Source organism: Clupea harengus, chromosome 23 (genome assembly GCF_900700415.2).
Source record: "Clupea harengus chromosome 23, Ch_v2.0.2, whole genome shotgun sequence".
In the NCBI taxonomy this organism is placed as follows: domain Eukaryota; kingdom Metazoa; phylum Chordata; class Actinopteri; order Clupeiformes; family Clupeidae; genus Clupea; species Clupea harengus.
The window spans coordinates 14139288-14164005 of NC_045174.1; the positions used below are offsets into that span (position 1 = coordinate 14139288).

At 42.9% G+C, this 24718-nt stretch overlaps 1 protein-coding gene across 3 annotated transcripts in view; it reads right to left on the bottom strand.

Annotated features, from left to right (window-relative positions):
* The window catches only part of LOC105891174 (myoferlin), a 38265-nt gene that overhangs the window by 2102 nt on the left and 11445 nt on the right, over window positions 1–24718 (bottom strand). For 2 of the 3 annotated variants that reach the window (XM_031560759.2, XM_031560761.1), the window contains 41 exons: window positions 24616–24646; window positions 24332–24447; window positions 23834–23960; window positions 22490–22593; window positions 21978–22046; window positions 21776–21819; window positions 20297–20379; window positions 19891–19929; window positions 19042–19166; window positions 18716–18829; window positions 18341–18518; window positions 17747–17871; window positions 17465–17574; window positions 16974–17166; window positions 16404–16559; window positions 16041–16172; window positions 15400–15563; window positions 14922–15036; window positions 14299–14401; window positions 13803–13939; window positions 13394–13564; window positions 12727–12811; window positions 12426–12503; window positions 12049–12230; window positions 9687–9845; window positions 9194–9295; window positions 8090–8251; window positions 7683–7848; window positions 7104–7177; window positions 5838–5849; window positions 5468–5566; window positions 5181–5309; window positions 4805–4960; window positions 3087–3178; window positions 2763–2933; window positions 2236–2384; window positions 1161–1300; window positions 887–975; window positions 698–793; window positions 312–453; window positions 108–207 (listed from right to left, as the gene is read on the bottom strand). In XM_031560759.2, the coding sequence (XP_031416619.1) occupies window positions 108–207; window positions 312–453; window positions 698–793; window positions 887–975; window positions 1161–1300; window positions 2236–2384; window positions 2763–2933; window positions 3087–3178; window positions 4805–4960; window positions 5181–5309; window positions 5468–5566; window positions 5838–5849; window positions 7104–7177; window positions 7683–7848; window positions 8090–8251; window positions 9194–9295; window positions 9687–9845; window positions 12049–12230; window positions 12426–12503; window positions 12727–12811; window positions 13394–13564; window positions 13803–13939; window positions 14299–14401; window positions 14922–15036; window positions 15400–15563; window positions 16041–16172; window positions 16404–16559; window positions 16974–17166; window positions 17465–17574; window positions 17747–17871; window positions 18341–18518; window positions 18716–18829; window positions 19042–19166; window positions 19891–19929; window positions 20297–20379; window positions 21776–21819; window positions 21978–22046; window positions 22490–22593; window positions 23834–23960; window positions 24332–24447; window positions 24616–24646 (4819 nt within the window). The remainder of the gene's footprint in view (window positions 1–107; window positions 208–311; window positions 454–697; window positions 794–886; window positions 976–1160; window positions 1301–2235; window positions 2385–2762; window positions 2934–3086; window positions 3179–4804; window positions 4961–5180; window positions 5310–5467; window positions 5567–5837; window positions 5850–7103; window positions 7178–7682; window positions 7849–8089; window positions 8252–9193; window positions 9296–9686; window positions 9846–12048; window positions 12231–12425; window positions 12504–12726; window positions 12812–13393; window positions 13565–13802; window positions 13940–14298; window positions 14402–14921; window positions 15037–15399; window positions 15564–16040; window positions 16173–16403; window positions 16560–16973; window positions 17167–17464; window positions 17575–17746; window positions 17872–18340; window positions 18519–18715; window positions 18830–19041; window positions 19167–19890; window positions 19930–20296; window positions 20380–21775; window positions 21820–21977; window positions 22047–22489; window positions 22594–23833; window positions 23961–24331; window positions 24448–24615; window positions 24647–24718) is intronic. The other variant, XM_012817329.3, reaches the window with a different exon arrangement.

A 24718-nucleotide genomic window follows, 5' to 3' on the forward strand; every position in this document is an offset into this window, starting at 1 on the left:
ACAAAACCTCAGTCGTTATCATCAACAGGAAGTGCATTAACATGGCAATGGGGGAATAAGTTCTGGAATTACACTGGTCTAAAGATTAGGCGTTTGTCAAGTCTCACCCAGATAGTCGTCCAGTGAAAATTTGTCATTGTCCCATATCTGAATGATCAGCTTGGGTGGTATTCTAAACTCAGTTTGATCAAGACTCCAAAAGTGTTCCTGTCAGAAATAAAGATGCATTTAAAAAAAGAGAAACATTGCATGAAAAGAGGATACTCAAATGTATTTATTTTTAAATTCCATTTCCAGTGGCATAACTTTACCTTTTTGGAGACGAGACACAGCTGCTCAGCGGGCAGGTAGTCGAATGGAAACACTAATCTCCAGTTGAAGTTGCCATCTCCATCCAGAGAGCGGTAGTGTACATCTGTCTTCTGCTTGTCTTCCTCCATGCCTGGCATCCAACTGATAAGTTAAATGAATAATTAACTATATGCGATTTTATCGGCACTGAGGAGAAGTCAGGAACGCAAACACCCAGCTATTTATGGACCTCAAATTACCCAGATGCCTCAATTACCCCTAATTTGCCACTTGCAGAGAATGTCACACTCGCAATCAAATCTGCTTCAGTCAGTGGTCATCCCATCTAACAGCAAATATGTTTCCTATTCCAAAAATAAAATAAAAAAGAGAAATACTCTCTTACCCTTTGATATAGATGTCACTCATCCTTTCCCCTGTAACACTGGTCTCATCCAGAATCACATCCGTGGTGTTCCAGACGACGACACGCAGAAAATGTCTGTTTAGAAGGAAAAAAAAAACGACATTCAATATTTTGAAATATTGTTCTGAACAGCTACATGGATTTTGGTTTCTGTTCCACGCGTCTCACTTTTGTGCCTTGCGGGGTGCGATGTCAAAGGGAGGTCCTGGATGACCAAGGCTCTTGGGGAACACATCCACCCACATTTGAAGACGACCCTACAAAGAGGAATATACATTCTAGATTTTAAAACATAAAAACACACAAAGCGAACCACCACTACAGTCAGACTTGGACAAAAAGAAGCATCCCTGTGTGTGTGTGTGTGTGTGTGTGTGTGTGTGTGTGTGTGTGTGTGTGTGTGTGTGTGTGTGTGTGTGTGTGTGTGTGTGTGTGTGTGTACCTGAGAGAGGGTGGGCTGGAAGCTGCTGAAGAGGGTTCTGCTCTCCACATGTTCGGGAACCAGGCCATGCATTCTGAGCACGTGCAGTGCAATCCGCTCAGTGGGCGGACCCAAATGCTGGTGCATCACTTTGTTAGCCTCTAAAAACACACATCACCACATCAGAAACACATAAACAAACTCTAGTTCCACTACAGTAGACACGGGTGTGCCCGGACCGACGTGCTTGTGCCAACTAAATCTAAAGCTGGCACACCCCGTCAGGGGCGTTGCGACAGACCCGAGCTGGAGGTAGTCTCCCAAGGACAACTGATAATGTTAGTTCACAGCAATGACAATTCCACAACAGCCCCCTTGAAATTTATGATTTCGTGCAGGAGACTAAAATGAGCAGAATCGCCCACAGGGTCCCCATAGTTCCATGTTCAATGCTGCAGCTGCAGATGTTCAGTGAGTAGACCACTGCAGTCACCACAACTCCAGTTTTGACATTGCTTTTATGCAAGTGTTAGTGCTGTGCATTAAATGAAGAAATAATGTTGCAGCCCGCCTCGACCACCATATTTCTTGAAACGGTCACATGTTCTTAAGCAACAAGAATACAAATTTAAAAAAAACAGTAGGCTGCTATCGATACAATGTATGGAACTGATAGTACGCAAATAGTCTAAATAATGTTTTAATGAGATCTTAAAATAAGTAAAAAAAAACCTGTTGGTTCTTGTACACCTTATATCCTACATGCCCAAATGTATATTTCTGGCTATACTACTGTTTCATACCTGGTCCAGTATAAACCCTAGTTATCATAGGAGAGTCCATGATGCTTCATGTAAGATAACCCAATATACAATGAACCACGCTGGTATAAAAACATTCAAGCTGTTAGCAATAATAACCAACACAAAAGGTCTGTTCGCTACTTTTTGTATTTTAACCTGTAAGTATTAGTATTAGTATAATTTCTTCTAGACATTTTTGAAGTACAGCTTGCACACCATCCATTCCTCAAAAACAAAATCAGTCATGGTAAAGTTGATCAATCCCAAATGGGTGCATATTAGGAGAGACTCACCAAATTCTGCCAAGCTGTGCTGTTTTCCGGCAAAGTACAAGGTGTTTCCGTTGTCCTCGGTTCGGGGTTGTGGGAGCCCCTTCAGCCGAGCCAGATTCTGGAGGATCTGAGAGGGCTTCAGCTGGTCCCTCCACTGGTTAATGCCAGAGCTGGAAGGGTCATCATAGAAGTTAATTAATGAGCCATTATGGATATTCTTTTCCAAAATCTAGCAAAAAATCCAGCAAACACACATTAGACTTGCCTTGCAAACAGCAACAACAGCTCTGGTACAGATAAAAGCTAGCTACCTCGCTAGCTACCTTGTTATATTTCATCTTGCCATAAAAGCTGTTCTTCGATTTCTGTTTTTATGCGAGGACCACAAACTAATACAGTTAATACCCTGACAACACAGAAAATATAATTTAAGTACGCTTAGTCTTCCAATGAGTGACCAAGTTAGACTAAAACAAACATTCATTCAAACAAGGTCCATAATGTCTTGATTTCAACTGTTCAAGTGTAACTGGAAATAGAGCCCTTACACGCAGTATGTCTGAGGCAAACCACAATAGGAACCATAACGAGAGAGGAAGCGGTTCTCCAAGTCGATCACAGTCTCTCCGACTTTTTCATCTCGGGTCAGCAGGTCGTAATCATAGACAGAAATCTTCAGGTCTTTGTCTTGTGGGAGGAAGCATGACATCTCAAACATCCTGCAGGGGATAGAAGACGTATGATGGGAAGAGTCTAAGAACAACTAAGAACTCAACATCTACTGTGAAGCAAATGCTCTACCATAAAACAAATAAACAAAACAAACAAACAAACAAATAAATAAATAAATATTTTGACATCTCAATCATTACCTGCCAAATGTTGGGTTTGTGGTGTTTGGCAGGTAGTTGTCCCGGTCGTCAACGGTCTTCCTTCCCAAAGCTAACTTTATATACGGATCACACTGAGCGTAGAGGAACAACAACAAAAAAACATCTTTAGATACAGAAAGTTACCTGGGGGGTATTCGTCGTAGCTCGCTAAGCGGTTTAGCGAGCTAATTTTCAGGCTAAAATAAAAAACGCCCCTCTTTTTGGTTCGTGGAAGCAACTTTTGATAAATCACCATAGTTACATATCGATTAGCACTAACCTGCTCCAGGTCAGGCTAACTTAAGTGTAGCTGGATAAGCTTGCCACACCCCCGGAAAAAGGAGGGATCCCATTGACCAAGGACTGATATTAGAGTTAGATTAGCGGAGGGAGAGAGTTCTTTGCGATCGCCAAGATCCATTATTCTTGTATGAGCGCTACCGATTCAGCCGACAAGGAATCATTCATTTACAAGACCTTCTCGAGTCATTTATTGCAAACACCACAGTCGAACATTGACTGTCTTGCGCTTTTTTGCGAGTGGTACATTTTTGTAGTGTCGGTGATGCGGAGAACAAAGCACTCATAATTATATGAGTGTTATTAGTACACCATAGCATATCATTATTGTAGAAAATGATTAAGGTGGACTCATGATAAGAATAGAGAGAAATACAGACAATTTATTTTCACTGCTTCAATTTATTGCATTTGTTATTAATACATTTAGTCATTTAACAGACGCTTTTATTCAAAGCGACTTCCAAGGAAATGTAAAACTACATCGAGGAAGGAGGTGAGGGGATTTGAACTAGCAACCATGAAGATTCAATCCGGTAGAGGAAACCTCTGTACCAGTGGACAGTTGCCGTCAGGTATTCATACATATATATCACACTATAAACATCCCAACACACCTTGCTCTCACAGCGGTGGTGGTGTTGAATTTTGCCATGATTATGGTCTTGTATTCTTCATAAGCGTTCATGTTCATCTCCTACTCGCCAGCGGAGAAAAAAAGAGCCCTTTTCTTTGAGTTTAGAACCATTATACCGTTAGAAAATCATGGTTTTGGTGATCGACCTTTCCTGCCTTTTGAAGTAGGACGTGGACGCGCAAATGCCATGATAACTTTAGCCTGGTTGAAATTAACCACATGATTAGGATGCGGATCAGCCGTTAACGAACCGATATTTGCTGTTCTCAATCAGCTCGCTAATCTTAACGGGCTAAAAGGCCAATTGATTAACTTAGCTTCAATCCTACGACGAACGTACCCCTGGGGACAATAACAAACAACATCTCCTGAAATTAAAAAGTAAATGGCATCAGGAAATGCAACAACAAAACTTATAAAGCAACCTCTGCCAATTCCAAATGTCTAAAATGGTGCATCACTGTTGGGTTGGGGCTCAGAAGAAAGATGATTTGCCAAATATTCAGGAAACCTGAAACCTAACCCACTAAAATGATGCCTCATCATAGCACACACTACATACAGGCAGTATAGAGTCATACTTAGGGCCACCGCTCTGAGCATAGACGCCCTGAGGGAAGATGCTAAATATGTCGTCTTACTCTGCCATTGTTGTCTTTGGGCTGCTCAGCCAGCATGTTGCCTCACCGCTCACTATACACAGGTAGTAAAGACTCTCGCTAGGGCCGCTCTGAGCATAGATGCCCTGAGAGGGAAGATGCTAAGTGTGTGTGAGTCTCACCCGGCCATTGTTGTCCTTGGGCTGCAGGTCCACACCTCGCACCACGTAGATCCGCACCAGGCACTCCTGGGGCCCGCTCTCTGGGAGCTCCCGAAACTGCCTGGGTGGGGGGGCCACCCCGGGGTCGTCAGAGAGGGGGTACACCTTAAACATGCCCTGAAGAACCCAGGGGAAACAGAGTCAGTGGGCCACTGGAAACATCTTCACAGTTAAAAGGAGGTTCTCCGTTTCAGTCCTCTCTCAACGTCATCAAGATCAAATCTTCTAAAAACGTTGTAAAGGTTTTAGTAAAGATAATATAGAGAAGAGGTACATTTTAGTTCAACTTTCTACAAACTTTCCAACAACAACAAATAACAAAAAAAAGGGGTCTGACCTTGAATTCTCCAACAACTGTGGGATCATTTTCTCCAGACTCATCTTTGCCCCGTTGCAGTTTAAAGGTGCCACAGAAATCGGTTAGGCCCTTGTACTCCTCGATATCCTCCAGTTCCTTCTCATACACCTGACAAAGCATTCGGACAATATTCATATAAATGTATTACCCTAGTCAGAAAATTGATATTCCTTGAAAACAACGTTTACATAGAAATTACATGAATTCCAGTGAAATATAATTTCTTACTCACTTTGAGAGTGTCATATATATAATTTCCTACTCACTTTGAGAGTGTCATATCCCTTCTGGCTGTAGGGGCCGCACTTCTCATGCTCCCCTATGGATGCGTAGAATTTACTCCACCAGTCAACCACCTCTTTTTCCTGCAATAACATTTCACTGAGTTGTTACATGCATACACAAAGAACAGGGTAAATATGGTGGATAATATGGAATATTTTGTTCATATACTCTATAGAGAGGCAACTGAATGTCAGGATTTCAATAGGAGCGTTTGAGGTAAATGGTGTTATAGTAGCTTTTGAAAAGGTTATACACTTCACTGGAGACCTCGGCCATGTGTTTACATATACTAGGTAGTCGACTGACAACAAAATAAAAGTAATTCATTTTAAAGAAACAAAAATGTTTTACCTTCTCCACACGCTGATACATCATGAAAGGCAAAGAGAGAGAAAAAAAAAAGCATTAGAATTTGACAGTGAAATCGATGCTAAAATACCGGACAAGCTAAATTTGTATTAATTTGATGCTGGAGTTGATTTGATAACAATGATTTAGTTTTCAATCACTGATGACAAAAGAACCCTGTGAAAGGTGCTCAACAGAGAACAAAATTAGAATTCATCCAAAGGAATGGATTCTATTTTAAATAGATAATTCGTCAGGGCATGGAAGAAAGCCAGATGTAATTAAGGGAATCAGAGCATTAAATGTTCTTGTTTTTATGAGGGGAAAAAAGCCCTGTTAAAAGCATCTTTGCCATAACCACTTTGTATCTTTGATACTCTCCAAAGATTGGAGACAGGGCTATAAAGCATTCCATACAATTCCCATTTGTGTCAGGAAGCATCACATTCAAAAAGAGAGTCAGAAATGGAATTTCACAAAATCTGATAATTTATCAGATTCAGATCATTATCAGATCCGAATTAATCTGATAATTCATGACAGAGTCATAAAAGAGCCTAGGAAAATGAGAAAACATACTCAAGCCCATGCAGGACTTTCATGTTTTCTTTACTGATTACTCAGTTAGGCATGCTTGGACTGTACAGTACATACTACATGATGAGGGGTGGGGGCCATTTTGTCTACAGCAGCTGACATGCCATGCACAAACTGCAAGTCAGAACATTGACCATCAAATTAAATTAATATGGGGTTACATGATGTTGACATTCTTTAAAGGCCATCATTAAACATGAATATGGGGTTACATGACGTTGACATTCTTTAAAGGCCATCATTAAAAATTAATTCGGGAAACATGATGTTGGCATGCTTTAAAAGGCAGAGTCTGCGATTCTAACCCAATACATTTTTGGTCAAATTCAGTGAATTGCTCTTGACGGTCCTCAAGTGGTTTGTTCTGTGTGTGCTCTCAAAAAAAACATTGGTGTTCATACTGTCCTGACTCTGTAAACAGGAAACGCAGAGGCTCAAATGGACAAATAAACGATCCATTCAATATGTTGCTTCAGCAGCAAGGATGGGAGGGGTGTAACTTGATTGGTTGTTGAGCTTAAATATCAACAACCTTTCGCCAGAATCGAAGTCTCTGCCTTTAAGTATGAGACCATTGAATGAACATAAATGCTTTGAGGTATGAGGCAAAGAATGTCACTCTCTGTTAAAGACATGTGGCCTCAGATGAAACAAGGGTTTAGTGTATTATACCTCTGCTTCCAGTAGTGGTCTGCTGTCATCCATATTAATAGCAAGGTCGCGAGGAGGAGACGCCATCAAAGCCACTGGAATACAAATTGTTCAGGTGCATCATATTTAGATATAAATACACAGAAATGGACATATGAATCAATAATAAGGACAAACTTTTAATTTGATACATTTTATACTACGCTGAAATCACAGACTTCGTGTTCCAAGACTATACTGCCATCATAACGGTCATGAAATTGATATGGGCTGTATGCAATCACATTTTATACTACATTAAATATTTTGTAAACCTCAAAATCAGTGCCAAGAATATAAGGGTCATAGGTTCAAGTTTGGGGAGTGCCCCCAACAGCAGAGCAGGCCAGCCAATTTTATAATCCCCTTGGAATATTCAATTCAATTCAATTTTATTTAATTTTATTTATATAGCGCCAAAACAATAAAATCGTCTCAAGGCACAAAGGATCAAATATTATTTATTATAATCCCCTTGAAATATGAAACCCACTGAAGGAGATCTTGAACCAAAAGAAGACCCTTGAATCAATCATACACATAACAGGAGGACCACCATACTTTTGGAGGTCATGGACACATCCGCCCTGGCCTGGTACGGGTCGCAGCGGAACCCCTCCAGGGACGCGATGGTGCACTGGCCCACCACCGGCTTCCTGCCGAACGGCCGATGGTCGATCACCTTCAGCACTATGGGAGGCGTGTACATCTCCTCTTTGGGTAGGAGCTGCAGGAGGAGAGGTAACAGGATTTGTCAGATTCTAGTGTTGGGTGTAAACTTTGGAAATGGAACTTGCAGAGACTCTATTTTCAGACTCTCTGGGGATGAAACCTTGGGTGGCACAGAGCCTCCAAGAACCTGGATTTCTTTGGATTATGTTATATATTCTCACATCCCTGTGTTCTTTTTCCTCAAGAAAGCAAATATTGTTTTGTGTTGAGGCAGCTGGAAATGAATTCCTCCTCACCACTTTGAGGAAGAGGACGGAGACGGGGAAGTTGGGGCTCTTCTTCATGTTCCTGATGGTGGCTGAATGGACGACCTCGCCTCCACACTCGACAACCAGACTGGGAGACGACACACTGGCCAGCTGGTACGACTTCATGTTACGCAAACCCCATGCCAAAATCTGTGACCAAAACACAAAGGGATTTTAGCTTTACTTTGAACTTCTCACACACTAGGAGGGACGGTCCATCCCCACGCAAGCACCTAAGAGCAAATGAGCACAGCGTGGTACAACCATTTAAGTTTTAGTGTTTTGTCACATCAAATCTGGTGGCAGTTCACGTTCCACCTAGCTTATGGTAGAACTTGGTGTTCAACTGGTGCAACTCCGTGCAGGATTTACTATTAATAGTGACAGCCTGGAACCAACCCAGTTTCCCCAACATGGGAAAAATCCACATACTAAAGGTAACTGTGGATGAACACCTGTTATCACACTAGAAACAAAAACAGAAGATGTCCTTGCATGTAAGGACTTACTGGGAAACCCTTCTGTTTCACCAAGTCCACATAACCCATCTAATACAAGTCCTTGTTAGAAATCTGTGGTCAGTTCTATTCTTGGTAAACAACCCAATAAAACCCGACACGTCAGTGTTTTAACAGTGGAATGGGTGAGGCCCGTACAGGAAGCTGGCATGGCGTTTCTGTGCTCCGCTGGCCCTGCAGTCAGTCAACGACAGGAAGTCAGCTCAGAGCAACACCAGACAATGCAGCCAAAGGAGCAACTGATAGGCACGCTACAGGCCAAGGAACCTACGCTACAGGCCAACTAACCTGGTCCCAGTTGGATTCCTAGGTACCTACCACACAGGCCTAGCTAACCTGGTCCCAGTTGGATTCTTAGGTACCCATCAGCTAACAGGACCCATCAGCCATATTAACGCTACATTAAAGACACCACTACAGAGCACAGTAAGAGTTTCTATTTTCTCCTACATTAAGGGCAGAAAAGCCAGTCCAGAACGGGAAAAAAAAATGGCACTGGCTTCGAGGGGTTATGACATATGACAGCCACACACTTCACCACTAGATGCCACTAAAAACTACACACTAGTTTTACCTCAATAGCAGTGAGCTGGACCACGGGCCTCACTCCTTGGGGCACCATGTACAGCTTCTCCCCCCTCTTGGGAGGGACCAGGGGCAGGTCTGCGTCACTTCCCTGTAGAGGGAACAATCAGACAGACATCAGTGCATACAATGGAGATGAACAGTGATAATAAATTGATCGACTTTATGATATGACACTGTATATCACAATGTGCTCTGGTAAGATGGTTGGAGTTTAAAGCAAATAAAAACTCCCCTCATACAGAGCGAGGGCACCCACACGAGCCCTTTAGATATACAAATCTACAATTAACACATAAATACATACAGACACACACACACACAGGTACACACCCACAGTAAGGATAGGGTCATACACATTCTCTCTGACACACCAGCTCACAAGCACACACACACACACTTAAATCACGTACACACACACACACACACACACCACACAAACACGTACACGGACACGGTCAAGCAAACACACAAACACACACCTTATCCTTCAGAATGAGCTCAGCAGACACCAGGACATCCCCTGCGTGTTCTCCCCTCTGCGTGACGGGGTGCCAGAGTAGTTTGGGGGTGATGTCCATGCCTGGGTGCAGCTTCACCTGAGGCTTACACGTGGTCCTGCCCAGCATCTCATCCTTCCCCTGGGGGCAAAATAAAGGTATGATGTACGTTAACAGAGAACATAACCATCTTACCAGATATACTGGAGCGGTTTTATGCTACATCTAACATAACTCATGGCTCTGACCGAAGCCTAAATCAAAATTCTAATTTAATCATGATCAAGCGAGGTTTCATTGGTGCGTGATTTCGCGCTATATATTTTTTTCCTACTCGATGTGGTTTCCATCTTCCGTGTCCAATCCAGAAGTCCAATCAGGAGCTGTAATATAACAACATCACTATGACAACTCACTCACTTACTCAATGTTGGCCGCGAGCTCTGTGGGTCACGCAGGTTGTGTGTGTCAATGGCAACAATGCCGGCAGATAGATATGTGAACGGTATTTTTTTTCTCAGCGAACGAAAATCATGGCGTGCCCGACAAAAAGAGAAAAGTTGATTCAAAAAATCGCGAATTTAAGACAGACTGGACTGACAAGTATGCATTTGTGCCGCCTGTGGGGAGCACAAAACCGATGTGTTTAATCTGTAACGAGACGGTTGCCCTTGTCAAAAGTGGTAACGTGAAACGTCACTATGAAACAAAGCATGCACACTTCGAACAAAAATACCCGCAGAACTCTGAGGTAAGGGGCAGAAAAATAAACCATCTGCAATCATACCAAGCAACATGCAGTGTAATAGTTAGATCAGCCACACAACAAGAGCGTGCATACCTCAACATATATCAGAATCAGAATCATGTTTATTGGCCAAGTACATTTTCATATACAAGGATTTTTTTCTGGGTTTAGTTGCTCTCAATGTACTTAAACTGAAAATATGCAGTATAACACAACAGTTTAGGATAGAGATACTGTTGTGAGTCTGCCTTTTCAACCATGAATATGGTGAAAAACAAATACAGGAGCACACCCAATGAACACTTACATCAGTGCCTCCGCCTGGCCATCACACCTTTTATGCCCAAGTTTAAACCACAAAAAAGTGTCACCTTTCACACCAATAAGGCCAGACCACATAACCGTTTGTGCATACGGTAGTTTGAACGTTTTTGTTGGAGTTATGTTTTTGGATTTTAACCGTCACTGTTCCGGACCCTGGACTGAATGGAAATTTGGCGAGTGGACCTTTTGGGTTTCTAATTGAGTACCCCTGCTTTAGACCATGGGTCGGCAACAGGTGGCTTTGGGCCAATTCTGGCCCGCCAGGGATTTCTTTTGGCCCGTCAGTTTATTCCAATCGTAGCAAGTTTTTTTTTTTTTTTTTTTCCACAGTCGACAGTCTCACGAATTAGGCAAGCTGATGCTAAGCAAAAATGAGAGATAACACCAGCGCACCATGATTTGCATTCTTAATTTCATCACTGGTCTTTAAATGAACTTCAGCTCGACAGAAGTTTTGCAACAAGATTATTGCGTCAGAACAAAATAAAAAAAAACATAGGTTTGAAAGAAGTCCATCATTGCTATTATTCACAATAGGCGAGGCTATATTGACAAAGGGGGCTAAGATGGAGTTCATTAAAATAATTAAATTATTCAAACAGACCGCCAATGGGCTCATTCACATGGTTTATTATCATTAGTTATTTTTAGTAGACGTATCCATTCTCCATGTAGGCCTAGTTGTTGCGAGGTCACGTAAGGGGCACCTATCGCAGCGTTTTTTTTTTCTCCAGTCGACAGGCTCACGAATTAGGCAAGCTGATGCTAAGCAGAAATGAGAGAGAAACACCAAGGCACCATGATTTGCATTCTTAATTTCATCACTCGTCTTTAACTGAACTTCAGCCCGACAGAAGTGTTGCCACAAGATTATTGCGTCAGAGCAAAATAAAAAAATATAGTTTTATGTTCTGCAAACCGCGACAACTTCGTTGCATATGAGACACATGGGCTTTCCATTAGTGAAACCGGGTAAGATGAATGCAAAATTGTCTTTCCATTCCCCTTTATAGACTTTGTTTTGGTTGTCAACTTTCCTCTTCAGACTTTTTGACATCGTTCCCAGCTAAATCTATGCTAACTTCTCTCTGCACGCTATTTTCTCCAAACAATAAACTTTGTTACATTGTAAGGAGGTGCATCAACCAACTATTTCGAAATAAAAGTAGCCTAGTGGCGAGGAAAAATACTGGCCTGTGGCCCAAGTCACTTGCCGACCCCTGCTGTAGACGTTTAGGTCATGTGCTTATTTGGCCTGAAACAGCAACCCACCACTTGGTCTTTGTCATAGATCTCCAGCACCACAGGGGGTGGGTTCTGTGCCATGGCCTGCGGATCTCCGTAGATCTCCACGCTGTCGAAGATCAGGGTCTGATCCCATGTCGGGTTCAGGGAGGCTTTCACCGTCTCTGTGGTTTTGCTCATGTGTAAGAAGGACACGTGAGCGTATGGGTCTGTTCGGAGTGAAGAGGCAGAAGAATAAAAAACAAATAAAAGAATAAAAAGCTAATAATAAAAAAACTAAATATCACAGAAATGAAAAGCAATCTTAACACTGATATTGAGAGAAATGTTGAGCTTGAGTGCTGAACATTTGTGTGAAACTGTGTGAAACAGTGGAAAACACGTGGAGCAGAATGTTCTCTTACCTGAGAAGCTGTCTTTGTCTAAGGCCATGAGGCTTCTGGCTTGGTACACATACACCCTCAAGTGGTACACAGAGGCTCCTGTATAAAAACAGGACGAAAATGTCAACATTACCAGACCTCCATTTGTTCGTCCTACAGAGTACACAAATACACTTATGTACTGACTTAGGCTGCTATTCAGACCACCAAATCAGATTCAGCAACCCACTGTGCTAGTTAAGACATACTGAATTCTTAGTCATTACACGGGAGGTTAAGTTTTCCACTGGAGGTTAAGTTTTCCCAAATCAAGTGTTCTTACGTTCAAATGTACAGGAGACGGTGGGAGTGTTTGCGCCAAATGCTTTGCTTGCATCCTTAGAGCCCTTCTCCTCCGTTTCGGTGCCCTGTAAATAATGATGAGAAACATCAGCCATCCCTGGAGTTCAAGGTTCAACAACAACACTTCACCATACCATTTATTTTTTGAGTGCATCTGTTCAATTTGGCTCACATTCTTTGTATTATTAACAGAAAAATCAATGTAGTTTTGATAAGCTTTATGGTCATTACCACTAAATGCATACTGAATTTAGTATTAAATGTTTAGTATTAGTTTTAAATGTAAAAACTTAGATTGTGCTAATTTGATTTGTTATGATGTGAGTTTCCTTGTAGCCCTCTAAAAAGTAAAGTGTTGGACAATATGGAAATTAAGCTTTTGAAGACCCAACTCTTCAGGGAGCACCTCCCTTCCTAACTGGCACCTTGACTAGTGCTTAACTTGCACTTCAGCAGTTACATTCCTGCAGTTCCTTTTCCTTTCTAGGTCGTTTTTCTATTTCTTATGTAAAGTAGTATTTATTGTTACACCAGGTTTTTTATTGCTCTTAGCTTGACTGTTCTCTCCCTTGTACGTCGCTTTGGATAAAAGCGTCTGCTAAATGACTAAATGTAAATGAAATGACCCTGAGAACAACCATCCTCACCACTGCCCCCTCTAGGTTGAAGATGGCTGACGCTCCGACACGGTGTCCTGGAGCCATCTTCCTCCTCCACCGCCGGCGGCGGAATGTGTCCGATGAGCGCTCCTTCTTGTGGAATTTCCAGCCAATCAGAGAGGAAAACTCCCAGCCCTCTGGATCCCCTATATCCTTCCTCTACCAATCAAAAGGGGTTTGAAAAAATAAAAATGATGACACTCTCACACACAACTGAACCAGTAATGAGCAAAGGTCTACTGTATTTTCACAGGCTGAATAAAATGGGAGATATATCCCATTGGACAACATATTAGACCTTTGCAGCAGTCAATGTTTCATTTAAATTCATCTTTTCAACCCGCCCAGCATCAGCATCAGCACCGATGCTGTTCCAGAGAACCCACTCCAAACTGACCTCAGCTGCGGCAGCGCCAGCCACCCTCTTCCTGGGTCGGATCAACCTCTTCCGCCGGTGCACGTGGTACATCTTCTCAGCAGGCACCCAGGACTTGGGCTTATCATCTGGGGGGATTGTTATCCCATACTCCCATCCTGTATACCACACCCACCAATGCATAGACGTTCATGACAATGTACTTGGTTATGTATAATAGTATGACCAATAATTGTTCATAAAACCATTAAGCTTAGGAGCATGAGCTTATAAGCATCAAGTTTATGAAATATAAAATGGACTCTGTAAAGTGCTCTGAGACATTGTTGGCTGTGAGACATTCAATGTTCATGTAAATGTAATTAACTAAAACCAAACTGAATTCAAAATTCTGTCTAGAAACACACAGAACAAGAATCACAGAAATGAATTCTTATTCATTATGAAATTAAACGTTTAAATACATTTTTAAACATGCTGTTTACTGAGCATTAGCGTTTGTATGGTGGTGACAGACCTTTCTCGTCCACTGCTCGATTGATGTCAAAGCTCCAGGCATCTTCCCACGCCCAGCCTGATGGACACTCAATCTCCGACGGACTCTGGGCCTTCTCCCCATTCTGAAAGCACACAACACGTGCAGTGGCTTAACTTACACAGCTCATCACACTGCAGATCTGAGAGTCATGAGCAGCTTCACAGCTCACGTTAAAGTAGTTTAGCAGATGCTTTTATCCACATTTACTCTCACTCAGAACACAGAAAGGTACTGCATATTACTAGGGCCATTCACACAATAAACACGGTCTATAACACGTCAAACTCAGCATTTTAGTATGCACTGTCAGTATTCAAAGACAGCATTTTAGCAATGACAAGTGAAAGCAATAGATCCTTACATCCCAAATGAAGGACCCGTTCACTTTAAAAAAGAAAAATCACAACTACCACAACTTCATAAGAAATGTTTTAAAGCATCTTAAAATGACGAGAGGGTGAAGGCCCATCTGACCTCTGTGACTGTCACTGTGTTTGTATCACAGTGTCTGCATCACTGTGTCGTATCACTGTGTGTGGTTGTGTTGTGTTGTGCTGTGTCACTGTGTCGTATCACTGTGTGTGGTTGTGTCTGACTCTCACCACGTCAGTGTAGGGCTCAGACGCAGACTTCCAGTCTCTGCCTGGGAGACGAGTCTCATTCTCAAACACCTCGTCCAGAAACTCTGTGTGTCCCGCGTCAGCCTCCGTCAGCAGACTAGTACACACACACACACACACACACACACACACACACACACACACACACACGAGAAACAAACAAATACACCAGTCAGGACTCATAAATTACCAAAACTTAGCCCTAATCAAAAGAAATGGCCGCACAATGCTAGGCTAAATAGCTACAACCACAAGGCTAGAGACACACAACTCTTTTTCCATGAACAACAGACTAGTTCACACACACACGCACACACAAAAACAAACAAATATACCAGTCAAGACTCATAAATGATCAAAACTCAGCCCTAATCAGAGGAAATGACCGCACAATTTTAGGCTAAAAAGAGTCACACGACTCGTCATCCATGAACAACTAACTGGGTCTTGGCCTCCTCACCTCCTCTCTGGGTCGATGAACCAGTCTGCTTCCCACTCCCAAGATTTAGGGGGCAGGAAGTACTCCTGCTTCACCTTAATTTTGCCCGTCACGTCGGAGTACTTGGGCCGGGTCAAAAGGCCTGTTGTCCCCCACTTCCCAAACACTTCTGCCTGGTTCTCATACTGCCAACACAAGGAGAACATGCCATGTTTGCTTCTCACCTTAACAAATCAACCCCTCAACTGTTGAGTTTTGAAACATTAAATTAGAAGAATGCATTCTACAACAGTTCGATTTTTTTAAATTCCTTAGTAAATCTGATGAGCCCAGACAGTCTTTAAAATGTTCATTCTACAACATTCTTAACCCATCGGTGTGACTTAACTGGAGCCTATCTTAAGTAACTTGTCAAACGTTGAAAAAGACAAACTGTGAGTTAAGGTATAACGGTTGAGAGTTAAAAGTTTAGATTTTTTTCTCCCATACAATGATCAATTGTATCAAATTATCATAACAAAGGGTTATCAATACTATTCAAGAAGGAACACCAACTACTACACAATATCGCGAAATTGTTAATAGTCTTTGTAAGACATTGGAGTATCAGACACAAATCAAAGGACCATGTGTGGTGCCAAAGCACGTCAGTGATAACCTACCAACTCCGCAAACACACTAAAGGTTCCCTCGGCAAAGGCATTAAACTTCTTCTCATTCGCAGACAGGCCCAGCCACATGTTCAACCGGACCTGAACCGGGAGCTTCTGTCCTTTGCTTTTGTCCATGGGGTGCTGGGGATGCACACAGATAAGAGGTCCGTTTATGAAGTGAAGTGAAGTGAAGATTCATCCAAGCAAACACACATCAAATACAGACCCTTAACATCCAACAGTCATAAACATACACACACACAAGTGTGCTTGGGAGTATTCTAGATGGGCATCTGAAGAATGTACACCAAAATAGATAGGCTGCACACATGCACAAAGACACACACACACATTTAGAAAATAGGAGTCTACCTTGAGGAAGATGTTGTAGGTTTTCCCGCAGTGCTGTCCGCACGCCTCCTCGCTTTGGGTGGAGTGAAGCACCTCGTGGGCGGGGATTCGGGCGTAGGCCACCCGCTTCTCACCACGCAGCATCCAGATGATGACATCAGGCATGCTGTTCTGAGGCTGAGGCGGGACAAAGCAAATTCCCAACCAATGACGTTACAGAGGTAGATGATTGGCAGCTCTTTAGTTCAATAATAAAAGTTATATGTTAATGCTCCTGTCAATGTTTGTGCGCAGCTTTATATTGTTAAATCAACAGGTGATGAGGCAATGAGATGCTTAAACCAAGTGCTGACTAGGTCCTTTTACTGTAAGACCACCTCAACTATGTGGGTATTTCTCATAAGTCAACTGTCAAAATCAAATATTAAAAGGGCAGTGAAGATAATATAGGTTGAGTTAGTACACTAGAAGCCTTTCTAAAAGCTTGCAGACAATGCATTTAGATTTTTACATTATTACATTATCTACAGGTTTGTATTGAAGGTATAACAGGTTGAGGCCAGTTCAGAGTCTGGAGGAAGTTTCTAGAACCTCTTCTGCGAGCTGCTTGAGTTTGTCCAGCCAGCCCTCGATGGTGCCCAGCGTCTCCCTGACGTCCGAGGCCTCCTGCACCATCCTCTGGGCCTGCTCCCTCATGAGGCCCAGGGCCTGGTCCCGCAGCTTCTTTATCTGGATATCCAGCGCGGTCAAGTTGGCCATTCCCTCCAGGTCCGGTAACTGGACACTGGAGGGGGAGACGTAAAACATTAGCCATTAAGTCGTGTAGAGTCATATGCGTAGTTGTGGACAGGTTTTTAGAACAAGACAGCCTTGTTTGCAGTGGATTTTCAGTCTGATTCACTACCAAAAAATGGCTTTCCTCAGACATGTCCTGTTGTAACGATATGTGCCAAACAGGTGTGTGACCCTGTGAGAATAATTTGCCTGGTTTTCGGGCTGGTAAGCAGCAGAGGTCATGAAGACCAGATGCTCAGTTTGGGACACTTTTGTCATCACAGAAGCTAAAGAGAGATGTGTTTTACCTGGTCAGGTCATCCACCAGCTGGTTCACGAGCCTCACCCAGATCTCATCCAAACGGTTGTCAGGGACCTTGGCATCAATGGCTATCTTCATAGCATTGATATTCTCTTGCTAAGATAAGAATGAATTGCAAATATTAAGGTTTAACTGCAGAGCATTTGAAGATTCAGATTTATTATTCTGTAAGGAGATGTTAGCCTTCATGTAGATTTCTATGAGAAAGACTGTATAGATCATGTATGTTCTGCATATGTAAGAGCTTAATAGGCGATCATTTTCTCACCAGTCTGTCAGCAATGTACAGGATGATGTTCACTGCATCCAGTCTGTGACTGATGTCTTCCCAGAAAGAGGTGACGACAACCACAGGCTTAGTGTCAGCCCAGGGAAGGTAGTAGTAGTGATTCCCTTAGAGATTTACAGTGAGTAGTATGTTTAACATATATATGTCAGTCAATCAATCAATCGATAGATAATAGATAATACATACTGTATATCAAAAGGTTTTATTCATGAAACAACATAGATGCTTTAGGAGAAAATACAATACATCAACAAAACATAACCCAACACAGAGCAAGAGAAAGAAATGTCCCTTTTCAGACTAGTACAAAAGAAGTCTATTCTACAAGCAATACTCTAACGGTTGCAAATAATGCACATAAATCATACATCAAAAACACAATCTAAAAACACCCTCTATAGGTTACCTAGTAAGTACCTAACTAGTTTAAATTAAAGCACCACAAAAGCAGAGGGCGTTGATGCACATCTAAACATTACCTACGGTGACATTTAACTTTGTGTAAGTGACTATTTAACTATTAGTAAGTGTCTGAGTTAAGGTGTTTACACTGAATCACCCCTCTTGCCTTACCATCAAACACAGCACAGCCGTACTGGGTGGTAGAAGCCAGGGGCTTGCAGGTGGAGTCCAGCTTGTTGCCATAGTTACCGATGCTGACCTCAAACTGAATGGGCTCGCCAGGCTCCTGGATCATGCAGGCTGCGTGGAACACTGCACACAGGCTGTACTTCCTCCTGCGCTGGTACTTCTATGCAAAACACACATGCAAAATGCTTCCTTCTCAGTGGGAGCAGAAAGAAGCAAGGTGGCAGTCTGGGTTGGAGTAAATATTTGCATCACAGGGGTGAGGCCAAAGCTTTGAGTTACTAGCCCATAGAGAAACAGGACAGTAATACCACACCTTGCCAAACGAGGGTGCAGTCTGGTGACGGTAGTTTTTTTTACCTGAACAACCAAAATGTCATCGTTGGACATTTTGTCCACCTCTTTGTCTGCTTTACCCTCCAGCTGAGTGGACAGCTCAACAAGCACCCTCCCTCTGTACGCCACGCCTTCACCCTAAAACAATCAAATAACTCCCTTTGATAAGCTTCACATAAATCTGCACAATCCAGGTGTGTAAGTAAACAACATACAGATAATAAACAGACCGTACTCCAGATTACCTCATAGAAACAAACATGCAAAATATTTTTTTTTTAAATAAACCACAATATAAGGCAAAGATATTTTGTCGCCCGAAAGAAGAAACCCCTTTCCTCCCAGCGCACCTTTCCGTGGTTGAGGTCCTCATAGGGGTCAGGCAGCCCGCTGAACTCTCTGGGACTTCCATAGAAGTTGACATAGCAGGGGCCAAACGTGGGGAGGAAGCCCACCTCAGATTCCCCAGCTTGCACTGGGAGAGAGCAGAACAAGAGGTCATCTTCTGGGCCTCCGCACTGCACTCTCATCACACATAGGTGAGTAGGAAGGAGACGCTGCGCTTGTGGGCTGTTATTGGGGTGGTGCCACGTGTGAGTTAGATGGATTAGGTCCGCCCTTTAAATTAAAGCTTTGCAACAAGAAGACTTGCTACAGCATGCCTGTGTCGGTAGATTTGTTATGTGATTGCTCAAAGCCATCTCACAGCTTGGGTTAAGGCGTACATTCAGAGAGGTTATTTGCTAAGGTTTCATTCTGGTGGCATTCACTGGCAATGCAGTGCAAAGTAGCGCTGTGACGTACATAAACATGAAAAAACAACAAATACACATGAAAACACATGAAAACATCACGCTGCAGAAATTGAAACATGCATGTCAAACAATACGGACAAATAAATAAATCAAGCAATACAAAATGGAGAAAGAAAGATGAAGAGACAGCGAAGGACAATAAAAGACGCAAGACCTTGAATCCAAAAGACTGAGATTTGTTTGAACGGTCATTTCTGAGTCGACCAACTTAATCTACAGGCCTTTCTTTAAGATCATTTTAGGGTCTGACCACATTCCAAAAAAAGAAAGAAAAAAAAAATCTATCACAAATCAAATCACAACACAAACAAATGTACTAAGTAAAAGTAAATGTCAGTCTTTCGGACCCAGAGACACACAGACACCAGAGATCAGTGATTAAACCTTCATGTCCTGGTAAAGGCCCATACTCTGAGTGTTCATCTATACCAATGAAGGAAAGAAAAACAGAGCCGTGATTAACACCGTTTCAGTCCGCCAGCACCAACATGATGGATATTTAACTAAATATGCTCCATCACCAGTACTATTCAATAAAACTTTGATTCTTTCATGTAAAATAAATGAGAGCTATATCTTAAATATTAATACATTAATAAAAGAAATGATGTACTGATACCTTATAGATGAGTAGATTAACTTACTTCATAGATATGATATTTACAAAAACAATCACCAGAGTCCCCAGCAGACCCAAATACACCTTGTGCTTAGATGCACTTTCCCACAACCCTTCGCTCTGTTAGAATTCCAGTCTGGTAGAAGGGTTTGAATGACCCGTGTGTTATACCTTCAACTTCACCACCAGAGGACGCTATTTTGGCCAAGTTCAGGTACGTGGTGCCAACTGCATCGTTTCTGGTGAGACGATCCCTACACGAGATGACAGAGTGTGGCGCGTGGCGAGAGACACACACACACACACACACACACACACACACACACACACACACGCACACGCACACGCACACGCAAAACATGTTTTGAAAATACGGAGTGGGAGGATGGACATTCTGTGTTAGCTTTCCTCCACTTATGCTTGGAATCCCATGTCTATCCAGGGCATTCTGGGAGAATAACAGAAAGGGAGGGACCTCATTCAGCTGGGACCACTCCAGGGATGTGCTGGTCAACCACTGGATTCTAAATTAGGGGGGAGAGAATGTGGCTCCTATCCTGAGCTATGGGGGAGAGACTACTGGGGCTTTTGGAGCGGGTCTGACTGCTAGAGACTCTCTGGAGCAGATTGGGGCACTGAGGAGGAAACCACTCTGGCAGCGCTCTGGGTATTGTTATGAGAGAGAGAGAGAGAGAGAGAGAGAGAGAGAGAGTGTGTGTGTGAGAGAGAGAGAGTGTGAGAGAAAGAGAGTGAGAGAAAGAAAGAAAGAGAGTGCTATTGTTGGAGAGAGAGAAAGAAAAGGACCAAAAGAGAAGTAAAGAGAAAGGTAGAGCGAATAAGAGAGGTAGAGGAAGATAGTTTCCTAAAGGGATAGAGAAAGAGGGAGAGAAAGACACAAAGGCAGAGAGAGGGGGAGGGGGGGCTGGGTTTGGACAGCAGCTGAGGAGGGAGGTGTGGGGAAAACATTTTTGGGATGATTCCCAGCTGTATGAGTCACCGTCCTGCCACTTTCCCTCCTTCTCCCACACTGGAAAACTCCCTACAGCCCGTGACCTCTCAAGGACCGGCTACACACACCAACACCACACCTAGCTCAGTCTGAACACACACACACACACACACACACACACACACACACACACACACACACACACACACACACACACACACACACACACACACACACACACACACACACACACACACACACACACCTAGCTCAGTCTGAACACACACACACACACCCACCCACCCACACACACTTCAGCCTCGCATACCCCACATTTCTTAACGGGCCATAAACTAAACTGACCTATAAAACCACCATGTCTGACATGTTAGTCAGTGTTTGATGCATAGATAAACCTTTCTTCTGTAGACTTGTATATTGTAAAGTTGTACCGTGGTATCATACAGAAACCGCTAAAAGCCTAAAAACTCATCACTCTGCACAGGGTGTGTCTGCTGCCCCCCCGTAACTGAGTAATGTTCTTGGATCATATCCCTATTAGACACAGGGTATTGAGTTTGGGAGTATATGAGGAATGAGACAGCCTCTATGAGGTTCTCTTATCTTGCCCTCTGATAACATTAGGTGTAGGAGTGCCTTAATAAATACGCTCAACCACAGTGTCAGACACTGGTGCTTACCAGTCAAAGATGGTCAGTTTGATTCGCTCACACATAGAGGGGAACTGCAGGAAAGAAAAGTCAAAACAAAACAAAAAAAATATGATCCAATTGTCATTGTCTGTGCTAATTACATTAATTCCAATTAGTGTTGAGGTATGGACTCTGTGCACGGCCCATGTACAACAGAGCTGATTCTTTTAATGCAGGTCATGACGTCTACCTTGACTTGAAGGTTGAGCATTTCATTCCACTCGGGGTTGGCGTTCTTCTCTATGATCTGAGTGCACAGCTGTGAACATCAGATAAAGTAAATTAGACTCCACCAAACAAGCATGAGGAAGGAACCAAGCATGAGGAAGAGGAACCTCACAGGGGGAACCCCACGAGAGGAACCTCACAGGGGGAACCCCACGAGAGGAACCTCACAATGACATACAAAACAGAACAGAGACACGGCTGCTTTCAAATGAATGAAATTACATTTACATTTAGTCATTTAGCAGACGCTTTTATCCAAAGCGACTTACAAGGATGTATACACATTTTACATTTACACTGATGGCACACTGCACATCAGGAGCAATTAGGGGTTCAGTGTCTTGCTCAAGGACGCTTCGTCAGGGAATCGAACTAGCAACCTTCTGATTACTATACGACTTATCTACCTCCTGTACCACTGTCGCCTGATCTGAAGAACAACCAACACATGAAACACTATGAGCAGCTCGCTACCTTCTTCCCAGCAAACCACGCTTCCAGAAACGGGTCCACCAGATTCTTCTTGTTCCCATCCCCGCCAAAGAGCTGCTTGACAGACTGGGCGAAAGCATCATCCACTGTAACACAAGTCGAAACACCTGTTACACTGCTAAACTACTGACGGATTTCTTTCCCACCTAATCAATCACGTGGCACTGAAGTACGTACCAGGGAAAATCATTTTTTTTAAAACACAAAAAAAGGCACAAAACAATCATTTTAAAATACAATACTGCACAAAACAATACAGCACCCAGCTGCATCTCAGAGACAGTCACAGACACAAATACAACTGCTGATATTATAATTATATATTATCTAATCTGCGACTAATATGATTCTCATCATCTAACCTACTAATAACATAATTTTCACATTCATGTTATACATCTTGTTACATTGTTTTAGGTGTCATCTTAACACCTGTTATCACACTAGAAACAATAACAGGAGATGCCCTTGCAGGTAAGGATTTACTGAGAAAACCTAGTATTTGTTTCACTAGGGTCCACACATCTCACCTTGCTAGAGACCTGTGGTCATTTCTGTTCTTTGAAAACAACCCAAAAAAATACCCCCACACACGTCAGTGTTTTAACAGTGTAATGGGCGAGGCCTGTACAGGAAGCTGGCATTGCATTTCTGTGCTCCACCAGCCCTGCAGTCAGTCAGCGACAGGAAGTCAGCTCAGAGCAACATCAAACAAAGCAGCCAAAGGAGCAACTGATAGGCAAGCTACAGGCCGAGGAACTTACCACACAGGCCAGCTAACCTTCTTAGGAACCCACCACACAGGCCAGCTAACCTTCTTAGGAACCCACCACACAGGCCAGCTAACCTTCTTAGGAACCCACCACACAGGCCAGCTAACCTTCTTAGGAAACCACCACACAGACCTAGCTAACCTCTCTTGGCATGCATCTGCTGCACTCGAATTGAACTCATCAGCGAATGATAAAGAATCATATGTGCTGTAACTGTGTTCTTAATAGACCTTACTCTACTAGTTCAAAGGTGTTTCCTCGCCACCAATGCTGGGTGGGTGCTTACTCTAGGGTTCAGGTCATGGGCTCTGAAGTGCTTTGAGAAAATGTATATAAATATTAAAATGTACTTCAATATAGGTCAAATTATACTTACAGAGAAGAAAATGTTCATTTTACCCACACCCCTCCAAGTTACTTTGGACAAAAATGTCATAAATGTAAGTCAGGTGTGTTAAACTAATCTGAGAGCTAGAACATGTGAGACATGGGAACAACTGAGACGTGTTCTTCTAGAAGGTTCTATGACAGGCAGGAAGTGAGGTGTGCTTACTCTGAGGGATGTCCTCCGCTCTGAAGACTTTGAGCTTGAGGGTCACCCAGCGGAGGGTCAGGCCAGCCGGCAGGAGCAGGTTGCTCTCGATGTCGTCCTGGTCGCTGTCTCGCTCCCGCTTCTCCCCCTGAGGAAGGTGGGTGAAGAAAAAGGGAACCAGAGGGGACAAAACAACAATAGTGTTACCTCCCACAATAATGACAGACACACACACACACACACACACATACTGAACAGACCTGTAATTGACAGTACACAGACAAACATATACGCAGGTTTAATATATACACATACACAAATGTGCACATACAATAAAGAAACACACACACACACATACTGAACAGACCTGTAATTGACAGTGCACAGACAAACATATACGCAGGTTTAATATATACACATACACAAATGTGCACATACAATAAAGAAACACACACACACACACACACACACACACACACACACACACACACACATCTATGAGGAGGAACTCTACAGTACCGGAGGCTCATCCCCAGTGCCCACGATGAAGATGCTGACTTTGAGGTAGCCCTTGGCCCCAGAGTTGGAGTCATCAGGGTCATTCAGGAGCAGCCATTTTCTCATGACACAGTGAGCTGAGAACACACACATGGTTACACACACACATAATTATACACAGGCAGACACATACAAACACACACACATTTTCAAGCACACTTCTTGGAACTTGCATGCAGCTATAATTATCCAAACACAAATCTGATGCAAATCTATCTAGTTTTGCTGTATGAGATCTACTGTACCTGGCTCATCATAGACAAAGCCAACATCGATCTGCAACAACAAAGAGGAACCATAAGAGTAATGTTACCATTAGTTCACATTCAGTTTTACATGGATGGATGT